The following is a 25872-nucleotide window of genomic DNA, read 5'->3' as shown; positions in this document are numbered from 1 at the left end:
CTTCAGGAAGTGACACAGAAGAGGGGAAAGCTGAACATGCAAACACTGAGAATGACTTAAGGCATTCAGTTCAAATCAACACATACTTCTGAGTGCTGTCTGCACACAAGGGCCCATTCTCACTGTAAACAAAGGGCTCTTAAAGTTTAGCAGAAGATCATTTCATCTCAACACCCCCCATTAACAGAAAAGAGGAATGAGCCCCAGCAGCATGACTCATCCCAGGCAAGGTTACTTGGCACACCAAGCTAGATCTCTGGTGCCAAGGCTTAGTTCTGGGCTGATATCATACAGGAGTGCTTCCAATGCCCTCTTCTGGAAGGTATCTCCAATTATGATAATTTTTTCATAGACACTGGCTCCCATACCCACATCTATACTCCATCCCAAGGAAGCTGGGTTATTTCCTTTCAACAACTTACACTTCAGGCAAGTATTTCCATCTGAACTTCTGACACACCTGCTTCAAAGCTCTCGCTTCCTCCTGGATCCACTGAAAAGTACTCTTTGTCCTTCGTCCCTGCCTCGTGGGAGAAGTCACTTCTTCCTATATAACTCTGTATGGCAGCATCAGGTAATGTGAACCAGGGTCCAAGCCCCAGGGAGGTGATAAGCTGAGGAAAACCTACAGATGTGCAAACATTTTACCTTGATAACAAAGGCAGGCTTCTTCCCAAAAACAACAGGAAAAGCAGAGACCAAGAGCCCTTGACAAAATAAAAATGGAAGAAAGGACAGAGAGAGAGAGAGACAGACAGACAGACAGACAGACAGACAGACAGACAGACAGAAACACAGACAGACAGACACAGAGACAGACACACACACACACAGAGACAAAGACAGACAGACAGACAGACAGACAGACAGAGACAGATAGAGACAGACAGACATAGAAACACAGAGACAGACACACACAGAGAGAGGGGGGAGAATCCTATTTGCTATTAGACGACCCTTCATTTTCTTTTTATAGAATAATAAGGGAAGAATTAAGTGGATGAGAGGGAGGCCCTGAGCTAAGAAGTAAGGGGAACACAAATGTGATGACTTTAGAAACATCTAATCCTATTGACATTCTAAATGGACAACAAGACATGAGCTCTGGAGCAATTAATTCCAAATGTGAAGACAGCCCTTTATCTATGGAGGGAATCAGTGGGGAGGTAACTTTTAATACAAAGTCTCTTAATATTTCTAGGCTGATGGAAATAATAGGATTTCTAAGTGGATTTTGAGCCTTCATGCTCTATCTTAACTTATCAGGCAAGATGATTTCAAGGTACCTCCTTTTTCTGGCCCCTTTGCATTTTGTTTCCACTTATTTCCTATTCTTTAACTTTTTTATTTACTCCCCATTCCTTCAGCATCTTAAAAACGAACTCTTGTTCAGATAGCTTGTATATGTCAAGGATATTATATCCATTATGCTTTTCAAGTAGGACAGTATATTTAAAAAGAGATACAGATGAGGGAATCACAGTCCACAAAGATGAAGTGATTTTTGTCCCATATATATGGCCTGTAATTTCTGTCATCATGGGTTGACACAGGTTACTCTGGGCCCAAAGATCCTCCCCCTTCCTTCACAGTAGAAACACATCGGTCCTCTGACTTTCTTTGTCCTTTAGCAACTAAGACATAAATTAGTGCCTTCAGTTCCATTTGTCGTTGAAATCCCTTTCTCTTGTCATACTCTATTTTGAATTACATATGCCTGTGGTCATCCATGGGACACATACTGAATGCCTACTGTACTAAAGGGCTAGCCTGGCTACAGACATAAACAAATTGGTCAGTACCCACAAGAACCACCCAGCCTAGTAGGGAAGAGGTAACAGGATGGATACAGGCAACTTCATAGTAAGAGATCCCATGTTGTTTTCTGAAAGCAAAATGGATTCAGTAGAGAGAATGATCCACACTCACAGAGCTATCAAGGAGTGAACCCTTGGAAGAAGTGTTCTGTGTGTTAGTCACAGGGAAGGAAGCCTATAACAAACATAATCAGACAATGACTGACAGTGTGATACAAAACTCCACTAAGTAAGACCCAGAGACATTTATTACACTGCCAATGTCACCCAGACTGTAGAAGTGGAATGGCTGTGTTAGGATACTCTGTCCATTGCCTGAAAATGTTTTGAGTGGGAAGAAAGAAGTGGGTGGGCTTAGGTCCTCTGCAAAAATGCTAGCCATGTCAGATGCAAGCCTAGACATTTGCACAGATGCAAAGCTCCCAGTGCCCACAAAGGAAAAAAAGACTGTGTGGGCCCCCTCTATTGATTTTGCTGGACACACTCCATGTTCATTTGATGAGTGTTAATGGCAGATGCACACTCAGAGTTAAGGTGACCGCACTGATTCTCCAGTGAGAGTAGAGACTGTCCTTCCAAAATGAGCATCTTTTATTCATTCTTATCTCATTTTCTCTCTCCTCTCACCTGGCTTCATACAGCATCTGACATTTAAAATACACATGTAATTAGAAAATCCTCTCCATCATCTAGAAGCTTTGCCAGTGCCAAGGTACAGTGTGTATATTCCAGAAAGGCTGGGTTATAGGGGACTGGTGAGTACAAACATAATCGGATTCATAGAGAATATGTCGAGCAGTTTATTGGAGTTTCTAGATCTCTAGAGTGGAATGTCTGCCTTTTAAAGTCCTTAAAGATCAACTAAAACTTAAGATAATTACCTCCACCTTTCCTTCATAGATGATTAAATCCCAATTGTTAGGCATATTACTGTTGGGAGTATTATGAAATTTGTATACCAGACAGTTAAAACCAAGGTCATATAGAGCTGGAATCCACTTACCAACTACCTGTGTTCATGTTCATCATCACTTAAATGAGAGACTTAATATCACTGCCATGGATGTTATACATGTTCAGTAAGCTAATGCATTTAAAGACCCTAGCATGGTGTCTTGCCTCTTATACAGACTCAAAGAGCATATTCCTATGTGTGGACACACACACACACACACACACACACACACACACACACACACCAGAGAAGAGTGTGTTAGATAAAGAGTGCTTGGTTCTTGGGAGATTTGTAAGGGATTCTGCATAACCCCACAAACGTCATCTGTTCTCTGTGTCTCAGCTTCCTCACTACTGATAGAGTTGAAGGTGTTGGTCACTGTGATCTTCAATTCAAATCTTTCCAGTTCTGCTTTTAAGTGTCTGCCTTCTTTTCAGAACACGTGCCAGGGCTACCTAAGACTCATGTGAGAGACAAATGCACTCCCTTCCCAGCCCTTGCCTCTCACTCTTCTAGGGCAATCTTTCCCACAATCCCATGTTGCAGATCATGGACTGTTAATTGCAGTTGTGTACTCAAAGTTACGGCGATGGGCCTAGAGACAGTCCTTCCAAATGAGAATCTTCCATGTCTTATCATCTGCCACTGTTTCTCTATCACCTTTAAAAATGCCCTTCACTCATAATAGTCTCCTAAATTGAAAGTATAAATTCCTGTATAATAGCTTTGTAAAACCAATGACTTTCAGGTTTTATTTTTAATTTTCTATTTGTTAAATATGCTCATTCTTCTAACAGAAGCTTTCTGGCATGCTCCATATTAAAAATAAAAATAGTAAGACTTCATGAGGTATTGACAAATCCAAATTCCTTGCCTTGTTGGATCCTCTAGCCCTCACCTTGCCTTCGGGGTGGTCCCAGAGGCCCAGAGGCTACATTAGTAGCAGCCACGTTCTCATGTAGCTCTTTGGAAACAGCTATTCTAGAGTACCCTTTTATGAATTTTATCAGAGAATTTGCATCTACTTCCATGCGTTATTTATTCACCTTTCTCTTTTGGGGCCACATAGGGCTGTATGACAAATGTTCTTATACCTCTCGCGACCGAGGATGGGTCGTGGGCATTCACACCATCAGTGATCAAGGCAACAGAGACCCACGCTACTTTTTCTCCTTGAAGACAGACCGGGCCAGGAAAGTGACCACCATCGATGCCCATCGCAGCTACCTCCCAGGCCAGTGGGTATATCTAGCTGCTACCTACAATGGGCGACTGATGAAACTCTATATGAATGGTGCACAGGTGGCAACCTCTGGGGAGCAAGTCGGTGGCATATTCAGCCCACTGACTCAGAAGTGTAAAGTGCTCATGCTGGGGGGCAGTGCTCAAGATCACAACTTCCGGGGCTACATTGAACACTTCAGTCTATGGAAAGTAGCCAGGACACAGCGAGAGATACTGTCTGACATGGAAACCCATGGCCTCCACACCCCACTACCTCAGCTCCTCCTCCAGGAGAACTGGGACAATGTGAAACGCACTTGGTCCCCCATGAAGGATGGCAAAAGCCCCCGCGTGGAATTCAGCAATGCCCACAATTTCTTGTTGGACACTAGTTTGGAGCCCCCTCTATGTGGGCAGACGCTGTGTGACAACACAGAAGTCATCTCCAGTTATAACCAGCTCCCTAGTTTCCGTCGGCCCAAGATGGTGCGCTATCGTGTGGTCAACATCTATGACGATGACCATAAGGACCCGACCGTGAGCCAGCAGCAGATTGACTTTCAGCACCAGCAGCTGGCTGAAGCCTTCCAGCACTACAACATCTCCTGGGAGCTGGAGGTGCTGGAGATAAACAGCTCCTCTCTGCGTCACCGCCTCATCCTAGCCAACTGTGACATCAGCAAGATCGGGGATGAAAAATGTGACCCTGAATGCAACCATACACTGACTGGCCACGATGGTGGGGATTGTCGCCAGCTGCGCTACCCTGCATTCACTAAGAAGCAGCAGAATGGTGTGTGTGACATGGACTGCAACTATGAAAGGTTTAATTTCGATGGTGGAGAGTGCTGTGACCCAGACATCACAGATGTCACTAAGACATGCTTTGATCCCGACTCTCCACACAGGTAAGATGTTCCTGGGCAGATGTCCAGTTGAGAACTGACTATTATGTTCCTACTTTATAGATAAGACACCTAAGTTCTGTAGGGGTTTGTGACATTTTTCCAGTTTGTGCAGCAGGCCTATGACCAAGACAGTTCTAACATTAAGGCTACCAAAGAGACTATATACCTTTACTAGACTACTTATTGGGTGCTTGCTACTGACTGTGAAGAAGGCCTCAAAATCCTGTCCTCTCAGAGAGTTCAGGGTTTAAATGGGGTACCATGCATGGTATGAAAATAGTTGGTGTACTGTATGTGGCACTGTTGATTAGATCTGTGCCAACCAATTCAGTAGTTTCAGGCTACTATTAAAATTTAACTCAGTTAAAAGTAAATAGAACTGTTTTTATAATTGTATTTATTATTTTATGTTTGCATTTTTATTTATCACTTTTACTTTATTGGTAAATAAATAAAACCAGCAGCACCTGATGATGTAAGTCTATAATCTCAACTGACTGATTGGACTACAGAATGAGTTCAGCCCCAGCCTAGGCAAATGTGTAAGACCTTATCTCAAAATAAAGAGAGTGGTGGGTGTGTAGCTCTTGCCTATATACTACAGAGCTATAGGTTCAGTGTTTAGCAACACGCAACACACACACAGCACACATACACATACACACACAGCACGCACACACACATACACACCAGACACACACACACATACACACACGCACACGCACACGTACACACCAGACACACACTAACATACACACACACCACATACACACACACACACGTAAACATAGACGCACATGGAAATAAAACTTTAAAAAGTCAGTTTCTTTGTTACTTGCTATGTAGGTTTGTGGCTATCATGTTGGACAAAATGATAATGGAAATCTTCCATGGTCTGGGCTAGTTCTGTGGGTACTGAGCTGGTACATCTACGGTCACTTAGGGACAGACACCTTGGGTTTAGATCCTAGGTCTACCATTTCCTCACTTTGTGAACCCCTTAGAGGCTCTTCCTGCATCTGCAAAATCAAAGTGATGACTTTTCGAGTTTTCAGATGTCAGAGAGAAGGCATAGACTATGCCATCTCTCCGTCAGTGGCCAGCACATTGACAGCTCTCAATGGTATATTTATCTAAGGGAAGGGGGAGCTGTATCCAAGGAGTAGCATGCAAAGCTTGAGTCGGGAGCCTTTGATACATCCTGGAGAGTTCTTCAGGACAGGTGGAATATCACCAAGGTCTCCAAAAGCAGGCAGAATGGGAAGTACATCAGAGGAACTCCAGAAATCAAACATGCAATTTGAGAACTATGGATAATAAATATGTGCTGTACTTAGTATTCATGTGAAAAAAAGTTTGCAGTTTTTCTAGCCACAGCAAAAAGGTAGCTCCCTGAGATAATGGATATGTTTGTTATTTTCATTGTGCTAACTCCTTTTCCATGTGCTTGTACCCATCACAGCTTGTTTTAAACATTAAATATATAAAACAGCATTATTTCAGTAACAACAAAAAGAATAGGAAGGTTCTAGACAAGTGGCTTGATGGACAAGTGTGCTTGCTTTGAAAACAGAATGACCTGAGTTCAAATCCCCAGCACTCATGTAGATGTCACACACAGTCTTACGTGTTTGTAATCCTTGCCTAAGAGGGCAGAGGCAGGCAAATCCTGGGGTCTCTCTAGCCAGACACCTAGTGAAACAGTAAGCTTCTGGTTTAATGAGAGGCAGTGTGTCAGAAAACAAGGTAGAGGGTGACAGAGCACATGACTATACATTATCCTCTGTTTTCTGCTTGTGAACACACACACACACACACACACACTTAATTTCGACAGTAATCAGAAACTGAATTGGGAAAGAAACAAAGCTATTTAAGGAAGAGGTGATTTTCCTTGTATTATTCCTAAAAAGGAGGAAGAAAGGAAGTCTGCTCCCTAAGAACTTCTTTGAGTCTGTCCTGGCTTTTGACTATAACCTGCAATCCTAGCGTGTGACATGAAACCAAAGGGTAACTTGCATTTCATGTGGGACCTTCAGTTGGAAGTCAGGGAAAGGGCCAACAACCAGCTTCCTGTTTTTCTCAGGTTCATGGGAAACTTTTCCATTCTGTCCACCACACAGGACCCTGGACTTGCTGATGGCTTCAGCACATTTGCCGACCTCGGCAGCTTTTCTGCTGACACTTCTCTGTCTCTCTCAAAAGAGCAAGGGCCTCCCTTGCATAGGCAAAATACCTACGTGCAGAGAAATGAGGGAAATGTCCTGCCTGGAAGCAGCTCAGCCTCCTGTTACGGGAAGGGCCCTCACTTGCTACAGACCTGTGCAGCATACAAAGGGAGATTTTGTGTATGGCTAGTATGATCTGGTCATTTCTGCTCATATTGGAGCCCTGGAAGAACTTGACGAAGGAGATAAGATGGAAACTAGAGTGTTAATTTGAGTGATGGGAAATCGAGAGAGTGCGATATGCGTGATTCAGTAAAATCATTAGATAAATAGGAAACACAGGTTTTCTCTCATTGATGTAGAGTGTTCTACTAAGCCAGCCTTACATAAAATACCTATATTCAAAGGCAGAGTCAGTAGGAAGAAGAGTGAGGATAGCTGAAAGTCAGCCATGTGTCTATTCAACTAACCATTTTCTGATTCAGGTGACAGATCTTTATTTAGCTTCTTCTAAGGATTGAGTAAGAAGGTACCCCAACCTTGTTTGATGTAAAGAAATTTCAGATTCAGAAAGGGGAAGGGATACTTTTAAAGCCAACCTGATAATGTGTGGAAAGCTTGGACTCAAATCTAAGCTTCTTTTCATGGCTTTGTTTGTCTGTTTTTGGTTTTTCAAGATGGGGTTTCTCTGAATAACAGCCCTTCACTGTCCTGGAACTAGCTCTGTAGACCAGGATGACCTCAAACTCACAGAGATCTGCCTGCCTCTGTCTCCCAAAGGCTAGGATTAAAGGCGTGTGCCACCACCACCAGACAAACATAGGCTTTTTAAATATACAACTATTGAATGGGACTATCTTAAAAATCCGAGGAATAGTAGGTAACATTAAAAGGCAGAGGTGATAGGCAAGTTAGTTTTACAAAATTTTGGGCAAAGTCTAATGGTTATAATTGAGTCAGAACCAAAGGCAGCTGGCCTTTTCAAAGTCAGACACTAGTGTCCAGGGACCAAGGGGGCCTCAGGTTCCAGATAGATCAAAATCAACAGGCAACACTAGCAGATTCCAAAGGCCTCCTCTTTTCTCATCACAAGACTGCATGCTCCAAAAGTCTGTGCACAGCCATGTGCCAACAATGTGACCATTCAAGCCAGGGTCTGCTTGTTTGCTGGCTGGGAAAACTGTGTACACAGGGCGAGCCCCACCAGGCCCTGTGTCATCAGGACTAAGCTCAGGTCATTGGGTTCTGGCTGAATCAGCTCTCCTGGGTGCAGAGAAAAACCTGTGGAAGGTTTCAGAGAAATACTCACTCTGTGACTTTGAATAAATGAGAGGGAGAAGGGAGAGAAGGGAAAAGAAGAAAAGAGAGAAAGAATAAAGAGTCAAAAAAAATCAGGGAAGCAATTGAAGCAATTTAATTTAGTGTGTGTGTGTGTGTGTGTGTGTGTGTGTGTGTGTGTCTACAGAGACCAGAAGAGGGCATCAAATCCCCTATAACTTACTCTGTGGGCATCTGTGGGTGCCAGAAACTGAACTCAGATCATCTCTAAGAGCAGGTACTCTTATCTGCTGAGCCAAGTTTCCTCCTTTCTATATTTTAGTGCAATAATTGTTTCTTTGAAAATTTCATGTTGCATACAATGTATTTTAAACATTTTCACCACCCATTCATCCCCTTAACTTCTTCCAGATCCATCTCCCACTATCTCCCAACTTTCTCTCTTTTTTAAAAATATAAGTCATGGAGTCCAGTTTGTGCTGGCCATATAATCATGGTTCTTTTGCCATTCACTGGAATGTGGTTGATCTAATAAGAGCCATACCCTTAATGAAAACTTGCTCTCCCCTCCCCCAAATGTAATCAACTGTTACTGGCCCCTCAGCCAGGGGTGACAGCTCATGTCCCTCAATCCCATACACATGCAGACAACTATAGCAACTACAAGTTCATTAGTGTAGCAGTTCTGTCACACTCAGAAGACGGTGTCACTGTTGCCTTCCTTGACTTCTGGGTCTTAGGATCGTCCCCTTCTCTTCTATAATGATCCCTCAACTTTCAAGAGGACATGTTGATACAGATCTCTCATTGGTGGCCGAGCCATCCATAGACAATTACTTGTACTCTGGCCAATTATGAGTTTCTAAGTTATGTCTCTTCCAATGTACAAATAAATTTCTCTGATGAGTTTTCTAGAACTGCACAAATCTAAGGGTAGAGAAAGATAGCTTTGAGGACAGTTTGACACTATGTCCGTTTAGCAAAATAGCCTGTGAGCTCCACAGCCATGAGTGCTTGGTCAGGGGTTATAGTAACAGTCTGGCATTTTATCCTGTAGAATTGGCTTTAAGTTTAATCAGAAATTAGTTGATTGTTCCCATAACATCCATATCACTGTTACTCACCCATGGCCATTATCTTGCCACCCTGGTAGCTCACAGAGTTCACAACTTGGTAACATTGTTGAGGAATTTTCCTTCCAACAGCTATTACACCTTTTGGCACTATGAAAGCCAGCTTTAAATCACTATTCTCAATCTATAGCAAAATGGAAGATTATTACACATCTGGCACAGACTAATACCTGTGCAACAGGCAGCAATCTTGACTTGATATGACAGTGAAATGCCTCTCAAATGATAGGGCAGTGACAGAGATGTCTCACAGCTTCCAAGTAATAGCTTTTTATTTCTGTACTGCAATGGGTCATCATACAGACCATTTGTTTAGCATTTCCTTCATTTCTTCCTATATGAAAATAAAAATTTTCCAGTAATAAATCTTAGAAAATTGTCAGTCTTTACCAGAGAAGTATGAGCTTTGGAAAGAGTATAACTCTTAAAGCTTTGGTTCCTTTGCTGTATGATCTCAGGAATGTATATGTTATAGGAATTCACTTAGTTACAATAAAAGGGCTATAGAGGACATCAAAATGGTATCAACTATCTGACTTAATAGCATCCTCAGTGACTGCTGATCACAATCCCTGAATGTCCCAGAAAAGGAAATGCCCAAGGCTTGGAGTCCTTTCATTAGTGATGATACCTAGGAAGAAGGACTCATGCGTCCTGAACAAGCTACTCAGCATCTCCCTGATGGTTCTTTCATCAGCACCAAGATATACCTTCTTGCCATTCTCTCCAGAGCTTGAGGATAAAAAAGTAATAGGATAGTGAGTTTTCAAGTGAGTTGAAAGGCAGCTTTTTGCTTCTATGGCTGCATCAAAGTAGTCAGTGATACACTGACTTTTTTTTCTTAGTAAGACACAATGATAATGGAAGCATACTAAGGATGTTGAAAAAGGAGGCTGGGATAGTGAGGGGTGAAGAGTTGTGTAATATAATCAATGTAAGTCTCTTGGCTTTGAGGAGAGCATTTTCACATGGCCAGAGCCACATGGCCATAATACCTGTTCTTCAAATGTGGGCCTACTCTGTGCCAAAGAGAACAGAGATGGTCTATGTGGTTTTCAAGCCATGGCTAGGACAGAATGCTACCAAGTGCATCTTGGAAAAGAAATGATGTCATCGCCAGTAGGCATGGTCCTTCTAGTGAAGTCCTAACTTACAGGAGAGTGGATTTCCCATCTTCACAGTTGTGAAAATTGGCACTGATAACCATGTGTAGGCTGAGATTACAACCATGACACAGAAGGTAACCTTGTTTGTATTGAAGTAAATCCTGGATAGTCCAAAGTTTTCCTGATGTCTTATTTCAAGCCATGTTGGGATCCACATGGGAACTGTTTCTCTTTGGTCTAACAGTCATTTGTTGGATGTATCTTCTGTCTGCCTCCTTGTTATTCAACAGATAAAGATGTTCCTCATCATCAGAGGACACCCCCTCATGGGAAAGTCATATACAAGCATCCCATATGGCATGTGGACTTAAAATACAGAGAATTAATTATCCTGTGTAGGAAAAATGAGGCAGATATCTGGAAGAACCATGACTTCATCAAGCATCCAGGAATAGCCATTCTCTTGCGAGGTAACAGTCAGGGTCCTGGTAGGAAACAGATGGTACATTCAAACAGAATAATTGAGAGGGTTGAAGGATGGGCGGCTTTGAGGCAACTATTTCCAATGCTGTGTACAGTATTTGAGAAAATAAACAACCTTAGCTCTTCACTCCAGGGTTATCAAAAATGAGCAGAGATTTTCCCCTTTCATCTATAAAGATAAGATGAGTGGACAGTTATGGTACCTACAAACTGTGGCTGGATGAATAGGCTTTTAGAAAAAGAAAGCAACCTTGTGACCAGAGAAGTAAACTAGAGATATAAAATCTATGTTGTCTTTCTCTCCTGACTTACTCATGCATCCCATAGAGGCCTGCTTCCTCGGGGGCACAGAACAGCTGGTGGCAACTGGATGAGCAGACAGTGTGTTCAGAGAAGAGATAAAGCCAAACTATGCTGAGGATATGGCACAGGCAGAATCAGTGGGAAGAAGACCACTGGAAAAGGAAGGCGTGGCAAATAAGGAGACCATCTACCGATAGTTTCTATCCAAAAAGTGAATCAAGGGAGTCACTGGCTATTTTTCTCACAGAGAACTTTGTAATCCAGTATTATCCTCCCTTCTCCCATTCTTATTCCTCATCTCTTTTTCTTCCTTACCACTTCCATTCTTTGCTTCCTCTAACAATATATCTTTGCTTCATATTCCATTCTTGCCAGGCCAATCACTGCCATTTTGGCTCTGCCTACCTGGTAAGACTGACCAGCAATTATGAGAGAAGACCCCACAGTACCATGGTGGGACTGTATATTCTATGTAAGTATAGGTAGCCTTTCTATATGATAAGTTAGACACAGGCATTGCTAGTAAACCTCAAGCATTCTTCCCAGGGTGGAGTTAAGCCAGGAAGGCAGCTGACATTCGGTCCTGGAGTTGTCTCCCTGGGAGATGACGGTTGGCAAACCTATCAGTTCCCTTTTTTGGAACTTCTAATCTCCTCATCTTACCCCCAGCTCACAGACTATACCATCATTAGGTGAATTACCCCAGCATTCCATGGATATCTATTTACCTGGAATAAATGGGTCAAAGCAACCATCTTGTCACTATTGGTTAGTAGGAAAATGTTTCTATGTTTTCTTTGTGTGTGTGTGTGTGTGTGTGTGTGTGTGTGTGTGTGTCTGTGTGTGTTTTGTTGTTTGTATCTGGTGTGTGTTAATGTGTGTACATGTGTAGTGTTGTGTATATACAGAGTATGCACTAGTGTGTTGTATGTGGTGCTTGTGTGTGTGTCTGTGTAGTATGATGTGTAGTATGTGGATTTGTGCATGTGATTCTTTTTTGGTGTATGTGTGTAGACTCACATGTGTGTGGAGATACACAAGCATGAGAAGGACAGTATACATCTTCAGGTGTCATTCTTCAGGTGCCATCTACTTTTTGTTTTTGAGACAAGTCTCCCACTTTCCTGGAACTCAATAAGTAGTCTAGATGGGCTTGCCTATGAGATGCAGGGAATCACTTGTCTCTTCTTCCCCATTGATGGGATGACAAGGACATACTGCCATGCCCAGATTTTTAATTCTGTAAATTTAATCCTGAAATACGCATATTACTGCATAAACTGTCTCCTCTGCCCCTTCTTTGCTTTCTTCTCATTCTTATTATTACTGAATGTACAAGGCATTCTGGATCTTTGTTGGCTTTCAAAGTTAAGTCAACATGGCCGGAGACCTCATAAGAGAAGCCAAGTCTTTAAATAACCTCTTTGAATCCTCTACAATATCTTCTACTCTCCTTCTGACTTTGTAGATGCCCTCATGCTGAAATATTTGTTACGGAATCAAAGGCATAGGAGAGGGCCTCTTGTTGTAGCTTCTTCTTATTGAGCATGAGGAGCTCAAGCATCAAGGAGGGCAGGTATGCCCATGCCTAATAGAAGTAGAGGGCTCAACTGATAACAAGACTTCCCCTTCCTATTCCCATGCCATTTCAGTCCCTCTGCTCCCAGTTGTCCCAATGTCTTAGAAGTTGATGGTTAGGTACTTGAAAATGTTATATTTAACATACTGGTTTTCTCACCCATCATTCATATTTTGTTAAGATATCTTTAATAGCCAGAGCACAAAGATGAATGTTTCATGGTTTCAAGATAGACTCTCTTGTCTGTGCAGGAGTCTGTATTTAATGGCATTTTGTTACAGTCATTTTCCAGAGATAAACAAGAAGGTAGAGGGCTTATTTCTAGTTGAGACACAAAGACCATAGGTTCCCCTGATTTCTGAGAAGAATCACTGTAGTTTTGAGAAGTTAGAAAAATCTCCATTGTGTGGCAAGAATAAAAGATATTCAAAGCATGGGCAGGCTTATCAGTGACAGGAAAGACCTCACTGGGACAAATTGTGTGGGTAGGGTTACTAAGCCCTACTTGGGAAGATGAGTCAGAGAGCAAGGAACGGCTAAGTCTAGCTGGAACTCCAAGCATATAGATTCTGTCTTTTGTTCCTCAGTGTACATGTCAAAGAATCAGCATGACTTAGGAAGAGATAAAAATTGACAAGAAACACATTGTGCCCTTGGCTGGTCAGTTTCTTAGCTGTGTAATCTTGGGCCAGTGTCCTAACCTCTGAGTCTCCATTTTCACATCTACAAATATTAACTGATGGCACACATTTTATTTATGTGGCCATGAGGGTCACTTAAAGTAATATCACAGAGTATCCTGGGAAGTTAATCAGCTTGCAGATGAAAAGGGGCATTGTTGTCTTTCTTTCTTTCTTCCTTCCTTTCTTCAGTAACTTTGTTCATTCTTTTCCAGTAATCCTGTATCCTATAAGAGAAATTGCTTGGAATCTTATAATCAGAAAATCAGGGTTTATTTAACGTGACTAATATTCATTACATCAATAACAGGAGTCAGGGCTGGTGTAGTGGAAAAATATGCGTGTTGGAGCCTGACCAGGGTTTGAATCTTGGCTCTACTCTGCACTAGCTGTTTGACCTTGGCTCACTGTTCAGTAAGAGTTGTGGGTTTCTCGTCTGTTAACATTGGGTGATAACAGCTATCCTGGGCATGTCATAAAACATAAATAAAGTCACCGGTGTGAAACACTTGCTTTCAAGTCTGGTGCATAGTAGGTATCAGAGATGTTCTCATCAGTGCTTCCATGCACACACAGACACCACTACCTTCCTGTCAGCACTTAGTTCAGAGACTGCATTCCTACAAGCTCACAACAAGGACTGGAACTAACTGCGGTACACAGACTGAGCATTTATTCAGACTACTTTCATTCTTAAAATACTTTCTTCTAAGGACGAGCCCGAGAACTACTGCTGTTCTACAAAGACCATATCACTTATACCAAACTTACTGAGTTTGTACACTAGTCTATTTGACAGTTACCCTGAATGTCTAGCTGTATTAGCCTCATATGGCCTCACAAACCATCCCACGCAAGGCTGACAGCGGTCATGAGGAGGCACAGGCCAGTTTGAAAGTCAGTATGTGTTTTGACCATGCTGCTTTAATGTTGAAGCACATAGAACACGAGCAGGTGAAGTTTGTGTGCCTGGTGTAGTTTTCTTTAGTTGTGGGTTTTCGTCAAGCTTTGTCACTGAGTCAAACAAGGCTTCAGTCAGAGTTCCCAACTTAGAACACCATATATGTCATTTTAATCATGAAAATGCAGGAGAGACTGGAATTAACAATTAATATCTAGGGCTCCCAAACCTGAGGGTAGCAGTGAGCTCAAAGCAGTGAGTTATGTAAAACGGCAGAGTTCCTCCACTGCAAGGCTGGGAGACCAAGCACATTTAAAGTGTACTTTCACTGAGCCATTTAAAACAGTCATAGTTCTGTGTAGTCGCCGCCTCCATGAAATCAGTGATGGAACTGACAGTCTACTTCATGGGGTGGTTTAGATTTGATGCAGTACCACAACACATCGCTCACCTTTTGGAGTAGCACCTGACATGGCATGAGCCCTGCAGATAGCAATGATTTTGCAGCTGTTGTTTGGGGTTTTCCCTGCCCCTGGGAAATCTTCTGATGGCCACAATCTCCCCTGCGTCTCAAGTCTGAAGCCTCTTACTAGACCTTCAGGGCTGAGATAAGAGTTAGAAACTTGTGAATCCATCACCCCTGCCCTTTAATTTAGGTGCTATGTGTTCCACATTTTTTTAGGCTTTGTCTTTGAATTATAAAAGCCCTATGCTATATAGTAATGTATTTCTCTTCTGGAGAGATATGCAGCATGCCACAATATGATTGGACACATGCTATAATTGGACAATTCTAACAAAGAAAAAAGGCCTGTCTGGGGCCCAGTTTGAGGCCCACTAAATATTATGGAGTCAAGGATCTGGAGGTCAGAAAGTTGTCCCTCATGTAGTCAGAATCATTCCCAGCATGCTACCTCATGGCCACAGGTAGCCCAACGCTGGGAAGCTTCCCAATAGGCCAGGATCTGAGGGGCTCCTTCTCTTGCCCCTTTCCTAGAATCAGTGTGCATTCCCGTCTACAGTTCCCTGGACAGAGAGGAATCCCGGGTGTCCTTTCCAAGCCCTCACTACACTAGGCGACTGTTGGGGATTTTCCATCCTAACCTTGGCACACTCAGTACTCTCATTTCCCTTCTCCATCCACTGGTGACACTGACAGCTCATGACAGCCTCAGAACTTGGTCAAATTCCCTTCCAGTTAGGAAACACAGCCAATGAGGCTGGGAGGAAGGATTGGGCCTACAGACAACAGTGTATTTCATTTTAGTGGGGCACTTCCCTGAATTGATGGCAGCTCAGCGTCATCCTTTAAACTCACCGCTGGTCATTTCCTACCACCTTAGAGGGAACCTCCACACCTCCGCTCTCACTTTCTGCAAAGAGCAAACAAGTGAACTAATGTGTAAACAGAGGCCATTCCCTTGTAGATTTGTTTGCACAAGCTTGCCTGTCCCTGTTTGGGACAGCCTTCTCATTTTTCCTGCACCCTCTGCTTCCCTGTCTTTCTCTTTTATGTGTTCTAGATTGTTTTAGTGGTCTGCTGGTAAAACAGCAGGGAGAACACTGTCTCCATTTTAAGTTGCTAATGTTTATGATTCCAGCCCTTTGTCAGCTCAGACAGTCAACCACAGCCCTTTAGCCTTGAACTTGACTTCTGACTACTGAACTATTTTTATGGCCATGGAGGGCAATGGTGACTGTAACACCGCAGAAGCATGAAGTGTCTCAGCATTTTACAGAGGCTGGAAGGGATGTGTAAGGGAAGTCTTTTCCCAAGAACGTCCCATGTAGAAAAACACAGTTTGCCTGTGGTTTGGCAATACACAATGAAGGAGGAAGCTAGATTCTTCCAGTAACACAGTGACCAGCATACATTTGGACACTTCCTCACTCTTACTTGAAGTTCTTAGTGCATAAAATGACAAATTTTAAGGTCTACTCTTAGTTAGACTGAGACAGTCTCAAATTAGGTATTGAAATTCTGGTCCTTAGATACAGTCTGATTAGGATAGGATAGAAATGAAGGGTACAAATGAAGGATTTAAAGGCAAAGATAAAGTCATATGTGGACATTGATCTAACTAGAGTAATAAGACAGTTCCTACTTTCAAAGGATTTCTCAGCTCCTGTGTCTAGGTAGGTACAATGTGTTCAGTGAGGGAAGTTATGCTTAGATGACATGTTGAAAACCCTGGTAACATCCCTTGGACCCCAACAGGGACACCTGAAAAGTGTGCATATCTTCTACTTAATTTCCTCTCAAATCCTAAATGTTGCATCCTCTTTTCAAAATTCAATTTCAACTTAACAGCATTTTCAAACACCTTGACATACACTGTCATTTTTCCAGTGTCCTTTCTCCAAGTGTGAACTCTGTTGTCACCTGACCCTGTGACAGCCATCTCTGCTTTAGCCCCAGGAAAGGCAAAATCTGGAGAAGTTATTAGGTTTCTTAAAGGTCACCCAGAGAGATCTACACCTACTGCTGTGATTGCATTGTTCTAACTTAAAATACACTTGTTATTTGCCTAAGATTATGTGATTCATATGGAACTGTGGTCCAGAATAAATTCCAGATGCTGCCATATTGACAATTATTGGTGATGATGTAATTCTTGATTTATCTTTCCTAAATTCAGTGTTATTTAGCTACCCTCTCCATCTGCTATATGGCAAGCACAGCTAACACTAGAGTCAAAGTCTCCGAATAACCTCTTGTACCTAAAACACCATTGCTACTACAACTTGTGAAACACATGTAATTTGTCTTTTTTAATTGTATTTCATTGAGAAGGATAAACCCCAGGGCCATTAGTGAGCTATGCAGATTTCTTCAATGTGGTCAACTGTACTATTTATCAACTGTGGTTTGAGTTCTACAGAAGGGAAGTTAGATGGTGGGAAGAGAAAGCTGTGGGTCTTAGATCTCCATGGTTCTATTGTGAAAGCAGTAATCTGACTCAAATTGTCATCTTCCTATAATGGCATTTTTAAAACATATTATTACTCTTCAAGGTATTGTGTTTTCTTTTGTAGCCAGGGATGCTTCCTGTCTTAAAGGCAGCTCTGAAAATTAGTAAACCCTGGTCTCCTGGGACTAGCAAATGAAATACTGCCTAATAATGAGCAGAGACTAAGGGGAGGACTGTTGGCGTATGTGTGCATTTACCTACTGCAAGCAGTGTTGAGTCATGGACATACAACACTTAACGGTACACAAAGTCAGACCTGACCCTATCTATGTTAAAGTTTCCTACAACTAAGCAGTGTTGAGTCATGGACATACAACACTTAACGGTACACAAAGTCAGACCTGACCCTATCTATGTTAAAGTTTCCTACAACTAAGTAGCCATGTGGATTAATGCTGATATGAAGGGGACCTGAGTGCTGAGGGAGCACAGCTTGGCTTCCAGAAGTGGTGGAGATAGACCTGAGTCCTGAACTTTGACGCACCTTAACCAAACATGTGTAGCTGAGCTGGTTAAGAACCAGGTGTTCCTGGTTTCTAAAGGTCATTTCCAAAACAGCCAAATGAGAAAAATAGAAGCTATGTAGTTCTGAATAAGTCCATCATGGAAGTAGAGTCTTGTATACTATTATAATTCTTACTATATAGTAGTACCTTTTATAATATGAGAGACATTATAGCCAATGATGTCTTTCCCCCCTTTTTGAATGCTTTTCTTTTCTCATGAAGATTATAAATCTCTACTTAATTTGATCTCATTTGTTTTTAAAAATGCAAAGTTCTCATTAGCCCCCTACTGTACCCCATCCAAGATTCAATACAGCACCTCTTCTGATCCAAACATTCACACCCATCCCACTGCACCTATCATGGACTCATCATGACACTGTAAGTGGAAGGACACAAGGAAAGTGGTGGTACCTCACCTGGTCACAGTTGCTTCACAGAAGATAGCCATTTTGTTAAACTTCAAAAGTATATCTTTTTGAAAGTATATCATCAGGGTTAGTAGGTAGGAAATCCCCTAAATGATATCAACTATCTCATTATGTTGTTTTTGTTAATATTATTTTCATCTAATTATTATACTTCATTCATAAAAATCTCTAGCTTTTTATAGTGTAAATTGTTTCTCTTCCTATATTTTTATGACCAATTTAGCCACAGCATATGTTAGTATCTCAATGAATGTTGACAGATGAAAGAATGAATGATGGATAGAGAAGGCAGAACTTGGGAAATAAAGAAAGAATGAGGGCAGACAGGAAAGGAGAGAGGAAATTGAGGAGTTAATGAAAGAATGTCATGTTCAATAAATGAATGAAAGACTAACCAGTTTTTCAATTATCTCTGTTGCTGTTATATTTTTCTTGCCTAGGGGGTCAAACTTCCATATAAAAGCTATTATTTCAGAAAGAAAACATTCAAGATTCCAAGAATTTAATACCCTCCAAGAACTTTGTGTGTATGTGAGTCTTTTGTTAAAGAAGAGAGGCAAACTTAAGCCATTTATAATGATGAAACTGAACAGGAAAATAAAATCCAGATCATTAGGGCCCTTGGGATAAAGTACAAAATTCAGGTTTTAGGACTGGTCACAGCTTGGAGAAAGCTTGTTGTTTGGAACAAGAATATGGACGCAATAAGCATTCTGAGGTTTATCATGCTTTGATGACTTGCCTTGCTCAGCTTTGATCTTTATGTTTGATAATCATTTTCAAATGGTGTGCTGTGGGCTGAAAGTGAAATGGTGCTTCATGAATCCATGGGGCTCTTTGGAAACGACCAGCTACAACTGGGCCTTGTCCTATGAGCTGGAGAAACAGGGTGACCCGTAGTGGGAAGAAGGAGGATGCACATACTGCCGACGTGATGGGAGTCAGAGTCGGTGGTAGATGCAAGCCCAGCAGGCAGTGGGAGCTGAGGCAGGTTCCCTTTACCTCCACTGGCAAGTTCAAACAAGAGCAATACATCTGGGAGCCCTTCCATGCACTGGCTGGTCTTTCAGGTACACTCTGTTGCTCCATCATACTGAATGTTAGGTGCTCCTGTCTATGCCAGATTTTATAATCTCTGTTTTACAGGTGAGGAACTTGAGAGTCAGAGACTGAGGCACGTGTTTAGGGTCAGAGAGCCACTGCACAGAAGAAGGCTTCGAATCCCTATGTCTCTGGCTTAAAATAGCCATGCGCTACCTTTTCTTCTAAGCCAAAAGGACTGTTTTTAGCTTGGCCCACTCTCAGCTCAGACAAATGCTCCACAAATCGAGGTCACCTGCACATGTCCACCACCAGCCTCTGTGACCGGCCTGTACCATCAAAGGCCCAGGGAGCAGCACAGGAGAATCAGATTCTCACTTGTGCACAGAGGAAGGTGACCCGCTTTGGAATATGAGTGAAAATCAGAGCACATGAGGCTTTCTGCAAGCCATACCTCTGACCACTCTTCTCCCACACGGAACTGAGCTCCTAACACCGAAGGAGCTTGGTCTTTCCCAGACTTATTCCCATGACTCCATGGAAGGCATTTGTTGTTGTTTTGCACTTTGAATGTGGTTCCCTTTTGCTTGTCTTTCAATAAAACAAGCCCTGACAGCTCTCTCATTCAGATTATTACAGAGTTGTACCATCCCAGGCCAGTGCATTTAGGAAATATGTTGTTGGCACTAACCAGCAAGTGAGATGCATAAAGAAAATATTCTAATGACAGTTGAGTTGAGAGAGCTTTGATCTCCCTCCAGAACTGCACTCATGGCTTTGAAATGCAGTTCTGGCAAAAGGCTAAAGTCTGGGTGCCTTGGCAATCAGAGCTGGGCCCCCTGAAACAGACATTCCAGGGGACCCACAACCTTCACTGTGGAACCCAGGTGCATAAGATGTAGAGGAAGAAAAGAAACACAGACACCACAGCTGAGAAACAGATTTGGGGAGGGTACTGAGGTTCAATAGGGACACTGCAGTATAGATTACCATATCCAAAATGCTATGGCTTGTGCTATTAGTGGAGGATGTGGCAGGAGTAGGGGCCTGTGACTGTGGTCAAATATGCTTGAGAACATTCCGAGTACTTTCTGTGTTGCCCTCATTTTGTACAGCATAAGGTTATGAAAATATTTGCAATCAGAAGTAGAAGGTGCTCAACTTGTTTGGGAAAGCATTTCTTAAATGCAAAGTTTCTGTTGACTCTCCATTTCAATTCATGTCTGCTTCTTGAGCATTTAGCTTTTAGGCCATAAGCTCGACAGCAGCAATCTAGTTCACAAACTCATTGACCAGGCACAGACCTTAAGCTACAGAGCACACAGAAGGCTGTGTGTAGCGAGATGAGATGAGGGTCAACATCAGGGTCAGCATCAGTGCAAGCTCTGCATGGAGGTGTCCAGATTAGCGAGATGAAGGACTGCCATGCCTCCCGTGGCCAGCTTTCTCAGCTATCCATCCTTGAAGGGAATGATTTCTACCTGAAGCGAGAGGTGACATTGCTCCCCACCATGAAGATGCTGAAATCAAGATCAGATGTACATAAACCGGAAGAGGCAGGTCCACTGCATGGTCCTTTCTTTCCTGGTGACATATGACCTCAGACTTCACTGAACCCTGTGCTTGTTCACTCTGGTTTGTTTCTGTGTGATTCAAAATACAGGTGCCCATTAGTTTCAAATCAGTGATGTCACTCTCTGTATTTCTGAGGAAGATTCCAAGAGCCACAGAAATTGTGATTTTGGACGTAACTGTTTGAAGTCCACAGTCTAATGAATGAGACTGACACTCCTGGTACCAGCAAACACAAAACAGAGTGATAAAAATTAGAATTAAAAGTAGGGTCAGTATCCTCATTTTCAGCTGCCAGTAATGATGAATTGAGAGTGTTGATCACAACTAATGTAACACGGGTAGCCTACGCTAACCAATAAGTGCCTTGAGGGCTTAGTATAGTGCCATATGGGTGCATGGAGCACTGTGTCCCTAGTCTCCTCAACACTCATATGACGTGGTTTCTCTCATCTCTGAAATGCAGTTGGAAGTGGTCAGGATGGAGTGCCAGGCTTCCCAAAGAGGGAAGTTTTACCTGATTAAAATTCAGGAAGGGACAGTATGAGACTGAAGATAGAAACAAAGAGAGCTAAGGAGCAGCTCTAACTGGAAAACACACAGGGGTTTCTGGGTAGGGAACCCATGAGACCTTGCATGGGTGAGGTTGCAAATGGCAAAAGCAGACTGGATGATGGTGAAGAGACGCTGGGAGCTGAGGCTGGGAGAACTAGCGAGAGGGAACTGCCAGCCTCGTTGCAATAGTGGGGAAGCACAAGGCTAGGAAAAGACAGAAACTGTGTCATCTGGGTGTGTGCTAGCATGGTCCTGTCTGAGGCCGCAGGTTCAGACACTTACAGCAACTTGTTCATGAACTTGGGTCCCTCTGCTTATCTCTGTGAAGTATTTTCATGCAAGTTAATAAACAGTGTTTAGAATTTGATTGATTTTTCTAGGAGGTATAAGTTTTTTAAATAAATTATGTTAGCTGCTTTTCCATATCACTGTCACCAAAATGCATGTCAGAAACAGCTTTGGGCAAAAAGATTTTTTGTAATTCACAGTGTTAGAGGGTTCAGTCCATGTTACTTGGCCACCCACTGTTTAGGCAGAACATCAGGCAGTGAGGACACGTATTGGCCAAGAGTTGTTTAGCTCATGGAAAACAGGAAGAAGAGGGAGAGAGAAAAGGACTCAAGGCCAGGTGTTACCTTCCAGTAACCTAGTTCACCTAGTCTCCTACTTCTAAAAAATTCCTAAATAGCTGAGCCTGTGGGGGCATTTCATGTCCAAACTACAACTGGTAGTCTTTCCACAGATGCAAAACAGAAAGTCAAAGGACCTTATCAAGTAATTTTCCTTCATTCAGGTTAAATATACATACACTACAATCTTTCTTCTAAATCTTCTGTGTCTGGTACCTTCTCTTCCATCTACTGTTGAAGGTGAAAGATGGAACATTATCTTCCACAGATAAGAGGGTGGAGATAATAAAGACCCACACAGACTACTGTCTTTAAAGGTTTCCCCTTTGCCTTTGGGAGGCACCCAGCTTAGCTCTGCAGTGGTGGAGGATCTTAGCTGACAGAGGGTAAGCTTTTAGTAACAAAGCTACTTTTTCCTTTTGGTGGATTCCCCCACAACAAGGGAGACAGGGAGGAGAAAGGCCAGTGGGGCTAGTAGCCTGGCTAGTTGCCCTGGATTCTAACTCCTGTTGGGAAATGGAGCCTTCCCAAGAATGAGAAAACCCCACATATGAGCCAGGGAGTAGATCCAACAACCCACATTTCGGCTTTGGGCTAAGATGAATACCACCTCTTGAAAAGATTGGCTCTGCAATTACCACCAAATAAACAACCAATTAAAATGTCTTCTTCCCCCTGTGTCTTCCCCCTCGTGAAACTTTCTCATCTCAGAGAACAGGGGCAGAGGTAGCTTTCTATAATAGTGTGTCTTCTATGCCTGGGAGATCTTTTGAGGGAAATGGGTAAGTCAGCTAGGAAAAACATGTGGAAAGAGTTGCTCCAAGAATATCTAGCCTCCTCTGCATTTGCATTCTCTCCTCTCTGCGTTATTTTTTTTTCTGTTCCCCATGGGCTGGGGTCAGCTTAAAAGAGAGGCTGAATGGGAATTGTTAGACATGCATAAAATTGAAGTTGGCCTTGTCATTAGTTATGTGACCCCTGCACCCCTGCCCCTTCATCTGTAAGATGAGGATACATGATAATTGCTAACTCTGCACCAGGGCTCACTCCATGCCGGCCATCACCCAGACTCATTTCCGCTTCCATTATTAACTTCCTTAATCCTCTGAATAACTCAAGGAATGGTGTTCCATTGTCATTCTTGTTCTCTATATAAAGAAACTTGAATAAAGGAAGGTGAGTAACTTGCCCAGATGCCTAGATATTAAAAAGATCTGGATTCAAACCTGGAGCTGTAGCTTGGGGGCATTCCATTTTACCCATGCTGGACATCGAAGTACCAGAATTGAGGCATGTGCACTCCAATTGGCATGCTGGCATACAGCGAGTACTCAATAAATGCTGGCTTTCTCAGTCCTCATTCCAATCTTTGATGGCAGAGTTATTAGAACTCTTCATGAGGCCTCTGGTAGAAGAAGCTGGATGTGAGTCCCCAGAAAAAGACAATTACAAGATTTTGAATCAGCATGTTAGCTTATAATGTTATCCCTGGAATTAGCCACTATGAGCCTGTGTTTCCTCTCCCAGTAGTCTTTTCTTCTGACAAGTAATCAAACTGAAGAACACATGGGCATTTGATCTCATGGAGACCTATGATGGGAGTGGCCCGAATGTAGTAGCTGTCATTTATGGTGTTTCAGATTGGAGGAGAGCTGAGGCAAATGGTGCCTCTGAGTCAGGAACCACTAGAGGTGAGACCAGGACATAGATATTTTAGTTTCCACATTGCCCAATTTAAAATCAACTCTATCAGTTTTTACTGGAGTCTCACTGGGTACACAAACCTCAGCTGAAAGTTAGGTTCCGAGAGATGAACAAGGCAACTTCTCTATACTCAGTTGCCCTAAGAACATGGTATATGGTATGCGTAGACAGAAAAAAAAGGCATGAACACATTTCTAACCTCAACCAACAATGACTGTCTGCTACTTACAAAGCAGCGTGGCTGATGGGAAGCATGCGAGGGTGGCATTGAAAAGGAGCACAGTATGCCTGGGACTAACCCAAGCAGAAAGCAGAGGCAGCCTCTCATCAATGATGTTTCTGCACTAGTGAGGGAGTCTACCCAATGGTAGGTTCTTATTTCTTGACCGCATAGAATACATGTCTCCTTCTTCAAAGCTCCTCTCTCTGTCTCTCTCCTTTATTCTCTGCCTCTCACTCTCAGTTTCCTGTTCTTCTTTATTCTTTTTCTCTCTCACACACACACTTTCCTCCCTCTCTCATTGCTTGGCTCCCTAATCAACAAATTTCTCCCTATATTGAAGGAGTGATTACTGTAGCATGAAGAATTAATTTATTTCTAAGGTATGACCACCTCAATGACAGCAGCCCCAAGCATGACATCTTCAGTCTACAGATAATGAAATAGAGTTTTACAGAATGCAGAATGGTCGATGGGTGGCAGCATGATGCTTCCAGTGAAAAGAAAATACATTTCCAAGTTATCCAGCATTAATCTTGAACCCCAGTGCTGCATCTTTGGATGACCTATTTAAAATCATCAGACCACACATTTCTCATCTTTAAAAAAATGTCATGATACCTCCTTAAAAGAATAATGTCAAGCCAGGCAGTGGTGGTACACACCTTTAATCTCAGTACTTGGGAGGCAGAGACAGATAGATTTCTGTAAATTCGAGGTCAACCTGGTCTACAGAGCGAGTTCCAGGACAGGCTCCAAAGCTACAGAGAAACCTTATTTCAAAAAACCAAAAAAAAAAAAGTAAAAGGAATAATGTAGAAATGAAAAACACCTTCTACAGCAGCTGAGTACATGACCAAGGCGCATAGTGAAAGAGGCCAAGCCCAGAGTACATGTTATCAAACCCATGCTCTGTGTTCTTGTTCTACACACGTCTATTATGTGGCCCTCACCTTAGTGAAAATGACATAATTCTTAGAAATATGAGTATTGGTTCTCGATGCATCTAGATTCAAAACTGAACCCAGCTATTGGTAGCTAACCTTAATATATTTCCTTTCAGTTAAATGGGATAATATAACATTTTCAGGGAAACGCAATGATGTGGGGCTTATCAAGAGTTTAGCTACTGTGTCTAGTGGTGTAAGAGGTACCCATCCTGTGGTGTAAGAGGTACCCATCCTTCGGGGGAGATCCTGCTGTTTGAATATTACATTTGGGGGACATTGATAACAGCCAAGGTTACTTTTGTGTTTCAGAGCCTACTTGGACATTAATGAGCTAAAGAACATTCTTAGATTGGATGGATCAACACACCTCAATATTTTCTTTGCAAACTCTTCAGAGGAGGAGTTGGCGGGAGTGGCAACTTGGCCCTGGGACAAGGAGGCCCTAATGCACTTGGGTGAGTCTTAGATTCTCCTTTAGAACCATACAGAGCAAGTCAGTATGGATTTTAGTGTGAGGAAGACTTCGGCACAACCATAGCTGTGCAGGTAGAAATAGTAATGGGAATAACTCATTTATTTGTCTAATTCACGAAAACCTGCCATCTCTGACCCTACTTTTGATGACCTGGCAATACTCTGATAGAAATAGTTTTCTTGATAGGAAAACTCAGAGCCAAAGAACAAGTGGGTTTATCCAAGGTTATGTGCATTGGCAGGGAAGCCTCAGAGCTCAGGCTTCTGCGTGTCTGGAAACTGC

At 42.5% G+C, this 25872-nt stretch overlaps 1 protein-coding gene across 1 annotated transcript in view; it reads left to right on the top strand.

Annotated features, from left to right (window-relative positions):
- Pappa (pappalysin 1) overlaps nucleotides 1-25872 on the top strand; it is a 235547-nt gene that overhangs the window by 29424 nt on the left and 180251 nt on the right. The window contains exons 2-3 of the mRNA XM_021230122.2: nucleotides 3842-4904; nucleotides 25425-25570. Coding sequence (XP_021085781.2) covers nucleotides 3842-4904; nucleotides 25425-25570 — 1209 coding nt within the window. The remainder of the gene's footprint in view (nucleotides 1-3841; nucleotides 4905-25424; nucleotides 25571-25872) is intronic.

Source organism: Mesocricetus auratus, unplaced genomic scaffold (genome assembly GCF_017639785.1).
Source record: "Mesocricetus auratus isolate SY011 unplaced genomic scaffold, BCM_Maur_2.0 Super-Scaffold_100014, whole genome shotgun sequence".
NCBI classification, from domain to species: Eukaryota; Metazoa; Chordata; class Mammalia; order Rodentia; family Cricetidae; genus Mesocricetus; species Mesocricetus auratus.
The sequence above is the reverse complement of the archived record's forward strand: the minus strand, read 5'-3'. Positions and strand labels throughout refer to the sequence as shown.